Source organism: Uranotaenia lowii, chromosome 2 (assembly GCF_029784155.1).
Source record: "Uranotaenia lowii strain MFRU-FL chromosome 2, ASM2978415v1, whole genome shotgun sequence".
In the NCBI taxonomy this organism is placed as follows: Eukaryota; Metazoa; Arthropoda; class Insecta; order Diptera; family Culicidae; genus Uranotaenia; species Uranotaenia lowii.
The window spans coordinates 102,879,300-102,900,108 of record NC_073692.1 but is presented as its reverse complement, the minus strand read 5'-3'; the positions used below and the strand labels follow the sequence as shown (position 1 = coordinate 102,900,108).

The following is a 20,809-nucleotide window of genomic DNA, read 5'->3' as shown; positions in this document are numbered from 1 at the left end:
GAGTTCGTGTGATGGTCTTAAGTAGGAGAATGGTTTTAGAAATCAATTTCCTGTGAAACTCCGAAATGGGAACAAACATGGCCAAAATAGTCAATGGACCTTTTATCTTTCGCTTTTGCTTGATTTTGGTGCTCCTTGAATTAGGGATGAAATCTCCTATAACTTAAAAAATATTACAATTTTTTTCGTCTCACGGAAATGTTTCTAGCTCATCTATGGGCTCATGTGTCGTTCTTAGTTTTTGTGCATATACCTAAACTTGAAATAACAAGCTGTCAGAAAATGCAAAACAAAAGGCGAGTTGCCAAATTTTTCCAAAAAGATAAACGAAAATTTGTTTTGAACTTGGGCATAAAACCTCTGAACTTCAATCAACTGCCGTAGCCGCATGGGCTCTAGGAGTTTTAAGTGGTTTCACTAGGAGTTTATTACAGGCTGGAATAGAAGCAGAATTTTTTAAGGTAACACGAAATCTTCAATATTGAACCTATGTAAATCAACTTGAGTGTCCATGTATTGACCGGAATGAAGGACGATTCTTCGATGAAAATCGGATCGATTCTGTTTATCAGAAAAAAGTCACTTTATATGATTAAATTTGAACTTTTATGTTTGTATGGAAAAATTAAAAACGAATACATACATATAGGATCTCAGTGAAACTTCATGTTTCTTTGAAGAGATCGAAATCCTACTTAACACTAAAGCATCTTTCAAGGATAGCTAGCACCTTACAAATGCTAAATCCACCAGCCCACAGAATAGTACTATGTATGCAATGACCGAGACTTGATCTCATGACCTCTGGCTTAGAAGACTTAAACGCTATCCTCTAGACCGCGGTTGGCGGCAATTAAATATTTTGTTCAGAAAAAATCCACAAAATCTTTGTTTCTTCTCTGGAACCGAGCCTGCTGATGGGTTTTGTGCCATTTTATAAATTCATTGAAGGAAACTTGCCGCTGAATAACGTATCTTATTAGGCAAAAAAGTTATTAGGTGTTGAATACGGGTATGTCTATTGGCATTGAAATACAACCAATTCATCTGACATCACTGCTGGTGCCTAGCGAGGTATTACTTGACTAATTTTTAAGCAATACCTTGCTAGGCATCAGCAGTGATGTCAATTGAATTGTGTCTTCTCAGGTTTTTGAGGTATTTGAAATGGACTTTATTTGCCATGCAAGTTTAATTAATTTCGATTTTCGTTTCAAACGTTTTAAAGAGAACTTCCTAACTAAGTTTCAGTAAAAGTTGCTCGAAGGATCTCTTATTGTTATTTTAATTTCAAATCTGAATCGTGTTCAAAAATCATATTATGAGATATCCAAATTTGAGCCATTCTCACTACCGAAAAAAATCATCTTCACGACAAAAGTCTCTTAAATTTTCTCTCAGATTTAATTTTTTTATTTGTTTTTTGGGATTTTACTTATGAAAATTATTGCCGAAAAAAGAAATTTATGCAATAAAAATCAATGATAAAATAAAACAAAACACAAAAATCAACAACACACAAAATTATTCGCACATCATCCATCGGGTTTCGGAGGAAATCACCTTGTCCAGTACCTATGACTGGAACCGGTTTTTGTTTTCTTATATACTCCCCGAGTTTGGTTGTTATTGTTGTTGTTGTCGTTCCATTTGGCGGATGTCATGTTTGCTCCTAAAGAATGACATTCGTTCTGTCTGCGTTCTACGATGATGCGCGGGACGGGGGGATGATTACGTAAACATTTACTTATTTTGTGTGTCAATTTTAGCAACTGAATTTCCCCAATGGGTTTTAGGGTGTGGGTGTGTTAAGATGAGTTTGAATGGTGTTTTGAATTCATTTTGAAAAAAAAAAGAATAATGAGCTGATTTTTTAAAGCAGAAAAATATTTGTTTGGTAAATTATTGATGTGGCCAAAATCTGTTGACATTGTTAAAAGCTTCAAAAACTCAAAACGTAGATTGGAAAACAATAAGAAGTTCCAAAGATAATGTTTGAATGAATTATATGAGAGAAGAATTGATAAGCTTCGCGCTGATAACGATATAAAATTTGTATAATGGACAGGTGAGCATAGATTAATATTGCCAAATTATTTTGAAATCTGGGCAAGACTTTAAATTCAATAATTGAATTGAACTTCGATCTGCTGATTATTCTTCATACACGGAAGCTGTCGTTTCTTATCGAGTTACTGTAATGAGCAGATAAGATTTTTTTTTCATCTTTAGGATAATGGTACGTGGGTTGTTGTCAACGCTTTTTATGAAGCATTTTTTTTTTTCAATAATGTCGAGTATTGGCTATTGAATTTTAAACATTATAAGGACTACTTTTTTAATAAACATTTTTTCTAGCATAAAATCTGTGTTAACATAGAGCAATGATTCATGATAAATTTTAAAACATACTTTCAAATAGAGATTTTTAAACTGGACTTACCTGTTTGTTATTGCTCCTAGATTTTTCGGTCCCATTGGCCACCAGGTTCAGCTTTTCGCTGGACGAGGATGGCTGCAGTTGCTGCTTCTGGGAGGCATCCTTCGGCTGGACAGCCGTCCCGTTCTGGGTTTCCTCCAGAGCCATGGTTCAGTTGTGTTGTAGCTTTTTGACAAAACTTATCTTGATTCTGAATATATTGAAACTGATTTCTTGTGCTTAAACTTATTCGCGGTTTTGCAACTCGCTCGCACTCACACCCTATATTATTTGCTCCACCGGAATATCGATTTTTCCTCAAACAATCAAGCCCCACAATCGATCATTCTTTTACCGAAGAAGGTTTCACCGCTGAATTTGCTCTTTTGGCAAATCAAATCACACTCACTCTCGAGATGGGGTTGAGGCAAAACGCTCGTTTTCTTTTTCCCCTTTGTTTTGAGGAATTAAATCTTGCAGATTGAACTTTTTAACGTTTTCCCAGAGGACACCCACTGACCAAGACGCAGCACACACACTTAAATTTATATGATTTTCTTTTCTTTTCTTTTTTGCTTTTACGATTTTGTTGGTTTGGCTTCTTCCAAATGGTTCACTTTTTGGATGTTTCTTGCGGGTGGTTTATTTCACCGCACACTCGCCCTCTTCTTCCGCTCGGATCACTTTCAACCTTGCCGCACTCGTCGCTTACCACACACCTGGCCCACTTCCGTTCCGTTCCCGGTTGCTTTCCCGGTGCTTCCTCTATACCTCACCGAAATTCTCTGACTTATACGCCCAATTTTTCACTGTCGGGCTAAAATATTTCGTCTGCGTTAGACAATGAAAAACAGAATCATACAAAAAGAAATGCTCACTCCTACTAAGCGTCTAAATCGCTTGATTTAAAATTAAATAGCTACCGTGCAGGTCGAATTATATTCCCGTTAGTCAGAACACTTTCTAGCGAAAGGTTTTATGAGAAATAGATTTTCAATTTTTTCAATGAATTCTGCTGCAGTCTCACTGCAGAATCAACCCATCCGAATTGTACTGGGATCGATTATCTCATCAGCCATCGAAGTGTCCCTTGCTGTGCCCTTTTTTCCAATTGGACTTCCAACTCCGTAGTGTACCTTTAGCAGAAGAGGAACCAAACCTATATTGCGTTTTACGCTTCACTGCAGATGACTCCCGTGTGCTGCACGAATTCCTGCTTCTTTGAACCAGACGCCTGAATCTCCTGTAGTCGCGTTGGTTGCACCGTACCGGGGAAGAATTGCCAATTTTCACCTTAGCAGCACCGATTTTGCACCTTCAACAATCCACTAATAATTTAGCACTCCTTTACACCAATTTTTTCCACCTCTCTCACTCTAGCTTACACAGTTAAACCGTTGTGTTGTGGGTGGTGAACCTCTAGCTGGCTAGCTAGCAAGAACGTAAACAAAACGTTGCCCAACCGACGCAAGCAAGCTCTCTCCGAAGACTGAAGGAAGCCGATGCCGTCCGTCTCTCTGGAACCGAAACTTTCCTGATCAGAGATGCCAATGTGCCACATTTTTCAGGTTTTGGCTGATTTTTCGAGGCTCAGCCTGAAAACCTGATAAGCCATTGAATTTCCCTGATTTTTGAAAATGTGCCTGATTTTGTCTGATTTTTGCAAATATGATGAAAAATGGGTAGTAAGGAACTGCATTAAGTACCAGTGCTGAAGTTTAAAAGTGAAAATGTGGCTGAATAAAAGCAATCGAAAGATTCCCTTTAGTTCTTATTCAAAAAAAGGAATCTTTCGATTGCTTTAATTGGCAACCCTGTTCCTGATGATGCGATGGCGTCTCGACGCTGGCGAATGAATTCAATGAGTAACGTGACAGACGGACGCCTTAATGAAAATGAACAGAACAATTTTGCGAGGGGTTTGCCAAAGTTCTTGGATGTCGACTTCAGGGTAGACGTAGGAATGATCTGTTTATTTAATTAAATCATTTGGCTGCGAGCTAAATTAGCTGAAGAATGAGAAAAAATTAAAATAAAATAAATTATTTAGCGTGAGAAAAGGTGTTTTGAAAAAAAAAATTTAATACTATGTCGAAATTGATTTTAAATACCATAAATCATGGACACAAAAATTACAAAAATATACAAATAACACACACAAATAATTAAAAAGAAGACTACAGAGACAGAAGACATAAACATGACAAAATTGATCAAAAATAACAAAACCGATAGAAATTACAATAATGACGTAAACTGCCGCTATTCGCAAGACTGTTCCATATGGGTCATTCCATGTCAAGTGTGCACAGCGAAAAAAAAAATCTTATCGAAAATTCGCTTAACTTGACCGAAAGATTTTTTAAGGCCTACAAAATAAATCCTCAATTTTTGGGAATGATCCGCCCACCCCTCGTTCCTGGACCCTCCCTTCTTTTTTTCACGATTTTGAAAAATTCATCATTTTTAAAATACTACATCTCCGGACTGAAAAATCATACCAAAATGACAAAATATGCGTTGTGTAGATTTTATTAAAATCTATCAATTGATGTTATTCATTTTTTTAAATAGTGACGTTTAAACGTCAAAACATAGCTCTAAAAATAAAACGTCATTTTTCGCAAGGAAAGTATATTTTTTTCTTGAATTTTATGATTTCATTGTTTTTTTGAGAAAATTTTACGTCAGAACCAATCAAAATCCCAATATAATATTTCTTGTTTTCGAGATATGAAAGATTTAAGTTTTATTGCCCATCAAATATTTTCTTACAGTATGCCTTTAAACTTTTGGTAATCCCATTCACGATTTTTTGAACGAATTAAATTTAAAATCAGCATTCAAATAATGTTATCTTCTGGTGAGCAGCAAATATTTGTAAAGGTAAGATGCTTAAAAAATAAAATAACACTTTTTGTTTCAATTCGTTTTGCTATTGGATAATAATTTTATTCATTGTCACACTGTATAAAATCATTAGGCAAGTGCTTCCTTAGCGAATGCTGCAGATGAATTAATGTGAGGATTTGGTTTATTTTTCTATAACACTGTTAAACTTATTCACAGAAAATGTGTAAATGTCGATAATCTGCTCGTATGTTGATTACTTACTAAACTTACACGAATTATGGCGATAATGGTCTAACAATACCGACTATTGACGCACAGCCTTTATTTATGCAAAGTAAGCACAGCAGATTTTGTTGTTGACACCGAGTGGAGCACTGAACAATAAAATTTTTTTTACCTGATTCACTGACCATTGTGAACGAATTGTTGCCGCAACTGCTCGCTTGCTGCTACTTGCTAGTAGTATGAATACAACTTCTGAAATCGAAGATTGCGGTTGATATATCCAGTTGCCTTCTGTTACTGCATTAGAACGGAGTTGTCTAAGTGACTTTTATTGTTAAGCTTCTAAACAGTCGGGAACAGTTTTCCGAGCATGGCTGCAACGTGTTCAATTCGAAAAGAACTTCATAAGCGATGTTCAGTGGATACATTTTTCAAGAACACACGACTTTTTACCTCAAGGGAGTGGAATTTGTTCAAATTGCGATCAGAAGTGCATAATCTAAAGTCTATCAGCAAAAACCATTCTAACAAATTCGGTCCTGTTTCGCAAAATGTTGCTTATGTTGAATGCTCTCGAGTCAGAATAACATTGACTGGAAGGTTTGAAGCATCTGTCGCAATCAAAGGAATTCGTTCGTTTCACGCCGCAATCCCTTTAGATGCTGAAAAATTGCAGTGAAAACGTTTTCAAGCTACACGGAATTTAAAATATTCAATGTATGCAAAAAGAAAAAACAATCTAAAAATGATTTAACTTGCAGTGTTGGAACGAAAAAAAGGAGAAACAAAATAGTTATATATCAAATAAAAATATTTCATAAACCGAAAATATTGTTTTCCTTTCATTCAAAATGTTATTTAAAATTTTCTTTAGTTATAAAACAAATCATGAAAACAAATAATCTGTTCAAGCATGGAAGATATGACCAAAAATTTCGACGATTGTTGCACTCTAGTGAAACCACTGAGTACTGCGAGTAAATAGTTGTTAGACAATTCAACTTAAATCTTTCATATCTCGAAAACAAGAAATATTATATTGGGATTTTGGTTGGTTCTTACGTAAAATTTTCTCAAAAAACAATGAAATCATAAAATTCAAGAAAAAAATATACTTTCCTTGTGAAAAATAACGTTTTATTTTTAGAGCTATGTTTTGACGTTTAAAACGTCACTATTTCAAAAAATGAATAACATCAATTGATAGATTTTAATAAAATCTACACAACGCATATTTTGTCATTTTGGTATGGTTTTTCAGTCCGGAGATATAGTATTTTAAAAATGATGAATTTTTCAAAATCGTGAAAAAAAGAAGGGAGGGTCCTGGAACGAGGAGTGGGCGGATCATTCCCAAAAATTGAGGATTTATTTTGTAGGCCTCAGAAAGTCTTTCGGTCAAGTGTGGCTAATTTTCGATAAGATTTTTTTTTCGCTGTGCACACTTGACATGGAATGACCCATATGCATTTTCGTCATTTTTCAGTTTATCTCAAAAATCGTTCAAATACAGTTAGTTCCTCAATTTAGACTGAAAACTTTCATAACTTTGTTCTCAACATATATGATAAAATACCATGTCATGTCTGTCCCATATGAAATATACCCGCAAACCTGTCCCATATGTCTATTTTTAAAGAATGCTTTAAAATTGCTCCTCTAATTTACGTTAATTTTACTAATATTCATACAATGTGTGCGACAAATATTTTGAATATATTTTGAATTACGAAAGTTAGACTAGATAAAACATTACAGTAAAGTCAAAAATAACAATTTCCATAATATTTACAAGCTTAGTTTAGCCGAATGGGTAAATTCCACCAAACTGTTTTTTTTTTTTAATTTGGCATGAGGCTTATTAAAATATTCGTTGTAATACATGATAAATAGTCTGCTACAAAGCCATATTTTTTAGATTTTTGTCATGCTGTTACCTGCTTGGACTTTCACAAAATCTATGAACCAAAATACGCGTACCTGGTAACACACGCGTAAGTCATATTGAATTGATTTTATTCATTAAATATTTGCAGCCAAGAAGTTTCTGATTCAGCATTAATTTTATTCGTAGGTATTTAAAGTCTTTCTAAAAAGATAATCGACCGAAAAACTTTCCAAAAGACGAAGGTACAGGATGTTTTATTCATGGGACGTTGTTATTCATTTTATTTTAGACCTACTCAGTACTCACGATAAACTTTCGTTATCTTTATCTTAATATGTCATAAACATCATTTCAAACTTATTTTCATCAGTAAACAACCTGTAAAGTTAATAATGCAGCGCAGATAGAGAGAATCAACTGACAAAAGAAAACCCAAAAAAGGGACAGCTTTGCGGGTACATTTAATACGCATGCGAAATATACTCGCAAGGCTGTCCCATTATTATTTTCTCCTCTGCATTAACAACTTCCAAAGCAAAAAACATTGGACGAAATTCTACAACAATTTCTCATATCTGTGAAGGAAGGAATAGAAAAGGTAAAGTTTCAACCGAGAAATCCATGAAAGTTTATAAAAATCTTTGAAGCCGTTTTTCTCGGTTCGTTTTTTTTTTGCATATGGGACAGACTTGCCGTTAGTGGCAGTGAATTGCTTCCAAAATTTGTATTGCTATTTGTGACATCGAAAATGACCAAAAAAATTATGAGAGGTGTAAAAAAGTATAAATCAAATTTTTATACAAAGCTTGTAGCGGTCTAATGTACAACTTACATTTATATGTATGCTATAAATGAGGAAAATCAAATATATATGACTTAAACTACGAAATAGAAAAATTTAAAGAGATGAAAAAAAGGATAAAAATTACAAAGCTGACAAGAGTTACAAAAAATAAAATAAACACAAAATAGAAAAAAAACAAAAAGATAGAAAGGAAAAGAACAAAAAATATTACACAAAAGATAAAAACAACAAAAATCCTAGAAATGGCAAAAATTATAAAAAAAAGAGATAAAAAGTAAAAAAATACACTATACACTGAAGATAAAAATATAACCAATAACAATAGTGACAAATATGAAAGAAGAAAAAAACTTTTTTTTTCTAATATGACACAAAGAGAAAACTGTTGAATGAAAAAAAAAAATCACAAAATAACGACATAATGACAAGTTAATGGCCAACTTCGTTATTTCTGAAAAAAAAATTGCAAAAAAAAAACAAATAATAAAAAAGTGAAAAATCAAAATGATATAAAAACAACAAAAAACAAACAAACAACCAAAATTATACAAAAATGACAAAATGGTAACATTAGTAAATTAAGATATTGAATAAAATTACATGAAATGAAATAATGTCAAATAACACATGCATATGAAAATCATGAAACAATAAAAAATGGCAAAAAATACTTAATAGACCGAACTACGACTAATTTAAAATTAATACAGATTATAGATTTTAATTTAAAAAAATTTGCTATCATTTCAATTTTTGAACTATTTCTGGACAAACGAGTTTCCCAAAGAAAATTCTTAAAAGTCGATTTACCAAAATTGTCTAATATATCAACATGATTGAACTACACAAAAAAGCAAAAAAAAGTAAAAGTAAAAAGTGGAGTAACAGCTTTTTTTCTATGCAATTGTAATTTGTAATAAATGATTTCGATTCAAAACTTTCGCCCTTTCGAAGATGAATCTAATTCTAACGCGTGAACTGATGTTTACTTTTCTCCGGGCGCGTCGCTCTCATGCACAAAATGTTGACGCGCGGCGTCTCTCCCGCTCTCGCCTTCAGCCAAATCGCTGATCGTCGGGTAGTTTGCCATCGATGGGTGGTTGGCAGGTGGGGTGTTTTTACTGTTTCGATTTTTGGAAGAGCTGTTGTGCTGTGAGCAGGCAGAACGCATTTTGGAGAGTGGTGTAGTGTTTGGCAAAACATTTTGGACCGTACTAGGGAATCTACTTGGACACGTCGTCGTCTGAGGAAAGTGAGTGGTTTTGGATAGAAAAAACAATCCTTATTACGGGTCCCCCTAAAGCAATCTAGGAGGAAGTGTACCAAGTGGAAAGTTGGAAATAATTGGGTAAGTAGTATTGAATGCAGTATCTCCAATATGTGAAGGCTGTTGAAAAAAACATTGATAGTAACTGGTTTCGAAAGATTGCAGAAACAAATTTTGAAACATCAGCATAAAAACTTCACTCGTTTGTGGCAAAATGGACGAGACAGTAATGTTGATACTGTTGGTAGTAGTCATGTTGGTCGGGTCCTACGTAGCCGGAAACATCCCACTGGTCGTGAACCTGTCCGAGGTAGATAAAACTTATTTGTTTTTTATTATACTCATCAACTTTAATCATATTTTTTTAAATAATTTTAGGAGAAATTGAAAAATGTTTCTATTTTCGGAGCAGGCTTGCTAGTTGGAACAGCTCTGACGGTAATCATTCCCGAGGGTATTCGTTCCTTGTACGACGAAAGTAAACTGGAAGCGAAGGTGTCGGAAACTTCGGGGCCTCCTGGCCATAAACACAGCGCTGATGAGCATTCGTCAACGATAGGGCTATCGCTGGTGTTGGGATTTGTTTTTATGATGTTGGTCGATCAGGTGTCTTCCCGCCGAAAGGAAGGTACCAATGAACGAAATTTGACGGCGACCATTGGATTAGTGGTCCATGCCGCTGCCGATGGTGTAGCTCTTGGTGCTGCAGCCACCACGAGTCATTCCGATGTAGAGATTATAGTATTCTTAGCCATCATGTTACACAAAGCTCCAGCAGCGTTTGGTTTAGTTAGCTTCCTTTTGCACGAAGGAATTGAAAGGCAAAGGATCAGGAAGCATCTGCTCATATTTTCCCTCTCGGCACCACTTTTGACCTTGCTAACGTACTTTGGAATTGGCAGTGAACAGAAAGAAACCTTAGAATCCCTAAATGCTACCGGTATTGCGATGCTTTTCTCAGCTGGAACATTCCTTTACGTGGCCACGGTACACGTCTTACCGGAACTAACTCACAGTAACGCGGGTCATGTGGGGCATCGAGGTCATCATGACTACAACCTTCTTGAGCAACAAGCCAAACCAATGGTTTCTCACGGCGGAAGCAGCTTGAAAAACACAGAGCTATGTCTGCTTGTATTAGGTGCCCTTGCGCCACTTTTCCTCACCATTGGCCATCATCATTAGTTTGAATCATCGAAATTCAGCATCAGAATCATACCGACTATTGCCAAATTTCTGAACCCGGTTGAAACTGGTCGAGATTAACGGATAAATATTGAACCACCAGAAGGAAACCCAAGAAACGATTTGCTTGCCAATCGTATTAAAAAAAATACAAAATATTATAACATTCTAGGTTCTATAGCAAAGTAATCATCTACCCAATTTAATTACCATGCTTTTAAACGGAACCGGATTTATCAGCAGAGGTTTTTATAACGTGTGTCCTCGTCTACTTAGAACAACAAAAAAAATAGAAAGCAAACCCGTGCTGTATCTATATTGAAACAGCAAGAGATAACGATACAAACTATTCCAAACAATAACGAGCCGGAACGCAATTGCATCCCTGCTGAAGCTAGCCAAGGGAAGTTTGACTGACAGTACGGCACCACGAGATCGCAGCGACTCATAGTTGTAGGATCAAGATTCGTTTTTTTTTTGTTCTTTTAAATATAGCTTATCAATAATGAGAGAGAGCGAAGGTGTGCGGGAGATTTGCGCGAAAGGCCGTTCGAAAGTGTTAAGCGTGCGTTGTGAGCTATTAAATGTTAGAGATGAGTTTTGTGCTACGGTTAAGCTGAGAAAACAGAAGAAGACGAATGGGGATTAGCCATTCCTTTAGATATTTGTTGTCTAGTGCACACTTGCCACTCCGGGAAAGTGTGTTACGGGGTTGCACACAGTTTTTGGATAAAAATAAATTAATGTAACTAATCAAAACCAAGAACCGTTGTTTTTTCAGATGAAGCTGGCTGAAATTGATAAAAACATGACACACAAAAAGGATCATGTATATTGGATAAATAACTTTATTTTATAAATTTGAAATTTGACTCATGTTTTAGAATTAAAATGAAATTGGTTTCATCAACACATTTTTAAAGGTGGAAACGAACCTCCACATTTTCTTTTATCGACTGATTGTTAAATATGTTGTCATAAACAAGTTATCATTTGAAGGAAATAAACTAAAACATAAATTTAAACTGCGTGTGTTTCATTGAATTGACTGAAAGATCCAACAATGACTTTACTGATAGTCGGATTAGCTAAACTAACTGAGTTATAATTACCTAAGTTTTTTTTGTAAATCATGGGCAGGCTCATCCCTATTAAAGCAAACAACTTCATGAAGAGTAGGAAGGTTGTTGAAACGCAGCTGTTTTTTTTTTACTAATCCTTGTACGGTACAAGTTGTATCCAATGTGCCTTTTTAAATACTTATAGACAAAAATCCTTAAGGGCTGAAATCATGCTGAACTCATGAAATTTTATCCCTCTTTTTTTCATTTTTTTAACCATAGAACTTGAAATGCTTTGCATTTGAAGAAAATTTCAGTAACGTGAATTCAATTGTGAAATCAGTCTGCCTCGACAAGATTTGTTTCAATGCGTTTCCTTTATTTTTAAACCACTAAAGCTTCTACGAACATTCTTCATTTTGAGCAGGAGTTTCGGTTTGCTTTTATATCTTTCAATTAGCAGAAGCCTCGATCTCGTGAAATCGTTTCCAGCGAGCAAAAACTTGATCAACTCGAGACAGATAATCAAGTTCATCATTTTCTACTAGCGGCAGTCCCAAGTCATCTGTTCATACCTACAGTAGTCTTAGTCATGTGAAACTGAGTCTCTTAAGCAGAAGTCTCAATGTACTGATGAAAATTGAAACGTTCGTATCATTTTCGCATCAAATCGGATGTGTTTACTTTTACCAGCACTTCTGTCATTTAAAACCAATAGAAGTCTCAATCAAATGAAGCGAAAAAAAAAACACAATCCTTCTGTAAATCATAGGTCTACTGTAGTAAACGAAAATTACCTAACGGTTTTCGTCATTTTCTGCCAGCAGGTTCAGCTCATTTGAGTTTTCCATCAGAAGAAGTGTTAGTCTACTCTGAATTTTTAGCCACCGGAATGCAGATTTTCATTCTTTCTGCGAAATGCTCCCCTATATCGTTTTTAAAAGCAGGAGTTTCAATTTGATTAAAGTTTTCTTTTTGCATAAACGAAAGTTTCGATTTGAAGCGAAAATTTTCCCGCACGCAGGTATTTATTTCCTAACAACAGAAGTTTCAATCCATTATAACTTTATCTGTGTTATAACTGTTTCACAAAGTCAAAAATCTTGACCTATACAGGGACATTTTTTGATAAGTTCTGAAATTTTGTTTCAAAAAACGCAGTCCCAATACACTGTAAATAAACTGGTTTCATTATTCCCAACCCTCAGTTTTGGGGCACATTTTGTTTTTCTCCAGGAAACGTTCCTACATCAGATTTTTGCCAGCGGAAGTTCAATCGTATATTTTTTTTTTCATCAGCAAACTTCTTTACCTTCTTATAAGCAGAAGTCTCAATCTGTTACAACTGTTTCACAAAGTCAAAAATCGCGATCTTTACCGGGACTTTTTCATCAGTAGATGTGCTTAAAATTTTGGTCAGCGAACTTTCACTAGTGTGTGCCTTTTCTATAACGCCTTTTAGGAAAGCAGAAGTCTCAGTTCATAAAACGAGAGTCCCAATTTGAAATGCCAGTCTCCCCATAGGCAGAAGTCTTTGTAAAAAAAAGGTGTTTTTTTTCTATTCCCGATGGGTGGTTGAGCTCAGATATTTTGGCCCCATTTGACCAAATGCTACGGCTAGCGGAAAACCGCAAAATATAGTGAGAAAAGGTAAAAGAGAAATCTGGCTACTTACCTTTTTACCCTGGTGGCAAGCGTGTTCCCGAGAATGAAGTCAGCTACGACGTTCTTTGACCTCGATGACTTGTTGAGTTAGACGCTTCAAGCTGCGTTGTGATACTTTAGCCGGAATATTTTTCGGCTCCGCCTTTTTAAGCTGTTGATGTTCTACAGTTGAAATTTCGCCACTCTGTGATTGACCGAATTTAACTTCAAAAATCTTCTTCGATGAACGTCTCTTCCTGTCTCACTATTTCGAGGTGCGTCTTTTCGACAATCCCAAGACACAAATTGCCCCGCCTTACTGTTTCGAGGCGCATCACTTCAATTATCACTACGTGAAACGATTCGGCCTCTACACCTCTATTTCGTTTCTTCGACGATCACTTCGCGTCACGCTTCAACAAAACCAAATACAAATCTTCACCAATTAGCAACACCAAACTTCTTCTCCGTTCTCCACGCGATCGCAGAACTTTCCTTTTCATGGCGACCGGGATTTTCTCCGAAGAAATCTCTTCTCTCATTTTTCTTGTCAACCGACAAATTTCTGAAACTAATCAAACACCTTTTTCATGAGCGGAAGTCTCAATCAGATTTGATTTTACCACTAGTAGAACTCTTAATCCTTTGAAATTGTTGCATTTAAACAAAAATCTTCATGCCCTGTGAGTGTAATTTCCAAAAACAGATGACTCAGTCCACTGGAATTGACTATGATAACATAAGTCTTTTCATCAAAAGCTTAGTGTTTTTCAACAAGCAGAAGTTTCAATAAACTTTCATTTAATATACCCAGGAGAAGTCGCAATCCGTTTTGTTTTGTTTCTCAATTCCTCGGCAGTTTTCAATATGGTTAAGGCTCAATCCACTTCTATAACTTTCCATCACTGGACATTTATTCTCGACCGGTGTTTCGTAGCCAGAAGTTTAAATATGTACAACATACACTAAAACAGGTTTTTTTTAGTTTCAATATTCATCCATATTTACTTTTATAAATTGTAGCGATCTCGAATGACTTTATTTCTAAGTTTTTTTTTCCACTTTTAGTTTATAATCACCAGGATCCATAAACCGATACAATTTTTCCCAAAAGCGGATGTCTAAATCAGCTCAGCTCTTATATGTTCTTCTAAAAGCTTTTCGAACCGATGTAACTTTTAGATCTACCTTTTTATCAGCACAACCAATGTCATCTCAATCCACTGGCAGCATTTTCAAACAGAAACAACACTTTTTCCATAATCAGAAGTCTAAATCAGCTGTATCTTTTTTTCCAAAGCATAACCGAAGAAATCTCAATCCGCTTTCAGTTTTCAAGTAGCAGACTGTTTAAGTAGAAACAACTCATTTTTCATAATCAGAAGTCTCAATTAGCTCTAATCTTTTGTTACAGCGGAACCGATGTAATCTCAATCCACTTTCAGTTTTCAACTAGCAGAAACACCACAGTTTTTCATAAGCTGACGTCTTAATCAGATCCAACCTTTTTTTTTACATCATAACCGATGTAATCTCAATCCACTTTCAGAGTTCAACTAGTAGAATTTTTAAGTAGAAACAACACATTTTTCATAATCAGAAGTCTCAATCAGCTGTAATTTTATTCACAGCATAACCGATGTAATCTCAATCCACTTTCAGCATGGTTGGTCCGCACTTCTCAAACTTCATTCCGAAATGCTCTACACTCGTTTCCGAGTACAGCCGAAGCCAAGTGCCGAGTAAAACCGGTGCGCCCCAATAGCAACACTACTGTGTGAGCAGGAGAAATCCCGAAAAACACAACTGAAGTGCATTTTTTTCCTTCTCTTCCTACCACAGTAGGCAAACAAACAGCACGAAACGATATTGCTTCTTCTTCTTCCCTTTCTTGTTGGGAAAGAACCAAGCCTTTAGCGCTGCTCCCCTACCAGGGTTGCCAACATTTATTTTCAAAAATCAGGGAACTTGCGAAATAAAAATCAGGCAAAATCAGGCAAAATCATTCAACGTAAAAGTAACGGAAATTACGCTCAAAGTGATGACCTTTTTTTTTTTTTGATCATCTCACCACATTTTCACTCCAATATGTGTTGTGAGCCTACTTAGATGAATAACTCTACTGCTTCAAAGCAATCAAAAGATTCCCTTCAATTATCTTTTGTAATAAGAATTAACGGGAATCTTTCGATTGCTTTGATTCAGCCACATTTTCACTTTTTCACTTCAGCTATGGTACCTACTTCAGGTCCTTACTACCCATTTTTCATGACATTCGCAAAAATCAGGCAAAATCAGGCATATTTTCAAAAATCAGGGAAAATCAATGGCTTATCAGGTTGTCAGGCAGAGCCTCGAAAAATCAGGCAACGCCTGAAAAATCAGGCACATTGGCATCTCTGTCCCCTACACTTAATGTGATGATTTTTCTCTCTTGCTCTCACCCTGGCGAAGCGTTCTCTGCTCTTTGATTTGGTGTACGCCCGACGTCTTAACAGAGCAGGGTAAGTGTTTCAGAACGAAAAGTTCACTGAGTTGCATTTTTCAAGTCGCTCGGGGAGAAATGGACAACCATGCACTTTCAATATTTAACTAGCAGAATTTTGAAGCAGAAACACCACATTTTTCATTAAGCTGACGTCTAAATTAGATCCAACCTTTTTTCACAACAAAACCGATGTAATCTCAATGCACGTTTTGCTTTCAAATAGGCTCAATAAGCTGCAATCTTTTCTTCCAACAGAAGTCTCTACAAAAAAATGACTAGGTTTCCAAAAGCTGGCTCAGAAGGCTCGCTGTTTTAACATGTAATATTTTTTTATTGGAATTCATCACAAGCAGAAGTCACAGTCCACTATGTTTAAACATGTAATAAAAGGGAATGTTAACTGCTGAAACTTAAAACTTCTTGATGTGTATTTTGGCAAATCTCTGACCTGAATTACTGGATTCTGTGATACACAACTACGACTAAGAAATACAAAACTCTATATGACAATTTTTATACTATTCGATATTATTAACAATCAGTGCTTACAGTAGGGCTAATAATTGAGTACAACATGACTGATTACAAGGAGTTTATTTAAAGTGTTTCTTTTGCGTTCCATAATTCGCAAACGGTAAATATTACGCGTATATTTCCGATCTCAACTCGTATAGTTTCCCACGCACTGGATGTCTACTTAAACAGAAGAAAATATTGTTGTTCACCCGACGTTGCTAAATTGTCAGTTCAGTATTATACCATCGTTTCCGCTATAATTTGTAACAATTTTGCCAATCTAGAATACTTTACGGTTTACAAGCGAAGCATACTGAAAAAATAACTATGATTTGTTAACAAATTTGGACATGAGACAGTGTATCGTAGGAATTCGCAGCTTCGAGAGAATTATTAACTTAAATAAACGACACGCGATTTGGAAAATCCAAGGAGGGATTTTTTTTCATAGGAATTTTTTGAAGCCAATAATAAATTAGATAACGAATTTACTTACAAAAAATAATCGATTACTCGCTCTCTCAAAGCACCAATATATCAACTTTTACTCACTTTAACTTAAGTCCTAGGTATATGAAGATTATTTTACATCGTCACTTGCTGCACGTGAGCAATTGAAATCTCTTGCGTTTTCTGTTTTTTTTTTGTAAGACTACTTACACAGGTAATTCCATCATGCTTCTGTTAGGAGGGGGAAAAATAAATTGAACTATGTACAAAAGCCTTCTGGAAATGCGTTCTTGGTTTGTTGAAGCTATACTGATGTATACAGAAAAGCTGTGAGTAGCATCGTGATTGTGATGGAATAAGTTGTTCAAGTATTTTTATTGGTAGACTTGCATTTACATCTAGTGGGTACCTATCTATACTCTGTCAGCAGTGTATGAAGTTATTTGGAACCAAGCTTGAGAAAAAGGTGTCCAGAAATGGTGGAAATTCGGGGGTTCAGAAAAGTAGATGAACTTAAATTTAATTTAGATCACCAGAGTCAGTGACATAAGTTCATCAACTTGAAGCAATGTTGTGTGACCCGTAAATGGTCGTTTCTATCCGATCAAATTATAATCATTATACCTTAAGCATGAGCATTCAAATTCCATGATCAGCCCAACAAATGGTACTCGTGAGATTTCAAAACACGACCCCTCCAGGGCATTGTTTCGACCTCTGAGCTATTGCTATTGTTTAAAAAGAAGTTCTAGCATTGTATCTGTATTTCGGGAGTTTAAGTCACATCCCAAGTAACCAAAAGTTCCAACGAACTCCTAAAAACTCATTCAGTCCTTCGAAGATTGCTGAACCAACTAAATATGTGCTACATACTTCAGCCTTTCTGTGGAACGAAAAGAAAACAAGGGAAGGGTCAGATCGCAGCTATAGACTGTCATCGAGCTAGAGCCATTTGAAGATTGTCGGTCCGATTTTCGAGTATAAGCTATTACAGGTTGTTAGGCCGGGGTCTATTAGAAGATCGTTGGGTCGAAGCCATTAAAAGGTCAACTGCGACAGGGGTTATTGGATGGTCGTCGAGACTGAGAACCTGGAAGGTTGTCGAGCCAAGAAACCAGTGGGAGGTCACCTTACTTGCCGAAGCTACTGGGTCATCGATCATCGGACCGAAGTATTGGCAGGTCATCAGCCGAAGCTTTTAGAAGGTCATTGGACCACAATCTACTAGAAGGTCGTAGGACCGACCACAACTGACAGGTCGTTGAACAGGATTCAAAGAAGGTCGTTGGGCTAGAGCCACTGGAAGGTCTTCGAGGTCGTAGTATCGCTTAAAGCCACTTATAGATCGTCGGACCCGCGCTACGGATGTTCGTCGAACCTGAATCTACGAAAGGTCAATAAAAAGCCATTAAAAGGTCGTCGAGAGGATCAAATACACAATTATTGAACTGAATCCACTGAAAAGTCGTCAGGACGGAGTTGTACATCGTTGGACCTGAATTAGAAAAGGTCGTAAGACATAAATCGAATAGAAGGTCTTCGAGCCGAGAAACCAGTGGAAGGTCATCGTACTGAGAGCAATTGTGAAGTGCTCATACCGGTTCCAAACAAAGTCGTCGGGCCAGGAATCTATTAACAAGTCATCGAGCCAAAGGTGCTGGGAGGACATCGAACCGCAACGTTTAGAAGGTCTTTGGGCATGAATCTTCACAAGAAGGTCACGGACAGAACTCAGGGAAGGTCGTTGTGTCAGAGCCACTGAAAGGTCTCTGAGGTCGTAGAAAAGAGATCCACTTGTAGATCGTCGGACAAGTGCTAGGGATGCTCGTCGAACCTAAGTCTACGAAAGGTCGAGGAGCCGAAGCCATTTGAAGGTCGTCTAGAAGAGTAATTGGTTCCACCAGTGAAAGGTCGTCAGACCGGAGTTGTAGAAGGTCGTAGGACCATATACTACTAGAAGGTCATTGGACCTATGTCTGAGAAGGTCGTATGACCGGAATCAACTGGAAGGTCATCGAGCCGAGAAACCATTGCATTGTGAGGTTGTCGCATTAAGAGCCATTGTGGTGTCCTCATACGGATGCCAGGCAAGGTCGTCGAGCAATGAATCTATCGGAAAGTCGTCAAGCGGAAGCTACTAGAGATAATCGGACCGGAGCCTTTAGAACGTCGTTGAGCCTGTATCTACAAGAAGATCGCCTAGGGGCCATGGAAGGTCGTCGAACCGCAAACAGGGAAGGTCGTTGGACGGGAGCCATGTTAGTTAGAAGAATTTACGACGTCGAAAGCTCGTCGTCATTACAATAGATCAACTAACTGATCGCAATGAAAAGTTTTCAAACGAAAAAAAAAACGTCAGATAATGACATTGATCATGAAAGGTAATCGAGCCGAAGCCGCTGGAAGGCCTTGAAGTTCGTAGAAAAGGGATAAACTTGTAGGTCGCCGTATCTGAGCCTGTGGAAGGCTGTCTAGTGAAGCCAATTGAAGGTCATTGGACTGGGATCCACTGGAAGGCCGTCAGAGCCCGGAGTTGTTGAAGGTCATCGGGCCAAAGCCATGCAAGATCGTAATAGGTTGTCGGCCCAATCGAATCCAGGTCGTACCGAACAAAGGTTCGGTAACTTCAAGGAGGAGCAACCCGATGCACTTGTAAAACTGCGAAAGTGTGTGTTGAGAAGTGTTGCCTTAAAAGGACTAATTAAATTTTTAAAGCATATTGTATACTTTTCGTTACATGGTAAAACAATCTCAGAAGAAAATATTGGAGCTTGCGCTACACCAAAAATTTTCTAATTTTTATTTAGGAAACTCAGGAAAAGGGAAAATATATTTAATGAAATATTTTTTAACAAAAATAAACCAAATAACAGGATACCGTTTCAATCGATTCAATAAACAACTACACGACGGTAGACGAATAATGGCAAATACTTCCGAATGATGAAAGAGTTAAGTTATAAAATTATGTTCCTCTCAGGACCGTACTAGCTCAACAAGGATAAAGTACTGGTCAGAACAAAAGCTTCAACAGAGAAAATAAAGGTAACAAAATAATAAGAAACGGATACTTATGAAAAGGGCCACATCATGGAGGGGGAACCCTACATTTCAACCTTGGACCGTTGCAGCACTGCCTGCAAATCGGCATCGAACGCTGCCTCATCCTTGGAGTAGTCTTCGTTGAATTTGGTCATAGGTGGTGTCGGGACGGCCCGCTTCCCAACGGCTCCCATCGTTGCTTCCTTCGGCCGCTTTAGGCTATCGGTAGACGGCGTGGGAGGATTATTGTTACGTAGATTGTTACTGATATTGCTGAACACATCAAAATCGGCAAAATCATTCGATCCTTCGACGGTTTTCGAGGCCGGGAAGTGACTTCTCACTTTGTTCCCGGTATTGTTGATGTGTTTCTGGCTGATGCCGCCATTGTTGTTCGAAAAGTCCATCTTTGCGAAGGCGTCATCCATTCGGGAAAACTCGTCATCTTCAAAGGGGCTAGATTTGGAAGTTCCCGATGCTCCGGCTGCTGCAAAAAGAGTACTGGCGCCACCGTTGCCTTGGCTAAAGCTGTCTGCATTTTTGTCATTCCCTCCGAAAGCTTTCAGAAACAGATCCGCCTTGTCAGAAGTACTGTTTTTGGTGAAGTTATCGTTGAAAGCGTCGAACAGATCCGCACCGGAAGGTTTCTTAGCTGTCGAGCTTCCACCGGTGCCGAAGTCGACGTCCTCAAATGTGGTGGAAAAATTGTTCGAGAGCGCACTCGCGAATGCATTCTCTAACGGATTGTTGTTAGTTGAAGCTTTCTTTGGACTTACTGCTCGGTTGTTGTTCAGAGTGTTCGAATCAGAGGAAAATGGATCTGAAAAATATAAACCATCAATTGAAAACGCTTTAAAACATTTCTCGAGATATTTTTGTCATTTTTTTTTCAGGTATTTCACAAGGGCGTCATTTCGGGCCATTAGTTTTCTTGAATCGCTTCGACGACGATACGCAAACTGATTT

General features: G+C 37.1%; 3 protein-coding genes across 13 annotated transcripts in view; 1 reads left to right on the top strand and 2 right to left on the bottom strand.

The window, feature by feature from the left end:
- The window catches only part of LOC129746740 (ankyrin-3-like), a 308,202-nt gene extending 304,304 nt beyond the window's left edge, over positions 1 to 3,898 (bottom strand). For all 9 annotated transcript variants that reach the window (XR_008737362.1, XR_008737363.1, XM_055740602.1 and 6 more), the window contains exon 1: positions 2,444 to 3,898. Coding sequence is in view for 7 of the 9 variants with exons in the window: in XM_055740602.1 (XP_055596577.1) it covers positions 2,444 to 2,587 (144 nt within the window). In the remaining 2 variants the exon portion in view is untranslated. The remainder of the gene's footprint in view (positions 1 to 2,443) is intronic.
- A 5,436-nt stretch (positions 3,899 to 9,334) lies between these two features.
- On the top strand, positions 9,335 to 11,401 carry LOC129746745 (zinc transporter ZIP9-like). Its single transcript, XM_055740617.1, has 3 exons — positions 9,335 to 9,538; positions 9,616 to 9,767; positions 9,836 to 11,401. The coding sequence occupies exons 2-3, from the start codon at positions 9,672 to 9,674 to the stop codon at positions 10,640 to 10,642; spliced, it is 903 nt and encodes a 300-aa protein (XP_055596592.1). The 5' UTR covers positions 9,335 to 9,538; positions 9,616 to 9,671; the 3' UTR covers positions 10,643 to 11,401.
- Positions 11,402 to 16,333: 4,932 nt separating this feature from the next.
- LOC129746742 (epidermal growth factor receptor substrate 15-like 1) overlaps positions 16,334 to 20,809 on the bottom strand; it is a 36,071-nt gene continuing 31,595 nt past the window's right edge. For all 3 annotated transcript variants that reach the window (XM_055740610.1, XM_055740609.1, XM_055740611.1), the window contains one exon: positions 16,334 to 20,663. In XM_055740610.1, coding sequence (XP_055596585.1) covers positions 19,906 to 20,663 — 758 coding nt within the window. In that variant the 3' untranslated portion in view covers positions 16,334 to 19,905. The remainder of the gene's footprint in view (positions 20,664 to 20,809) is intronic.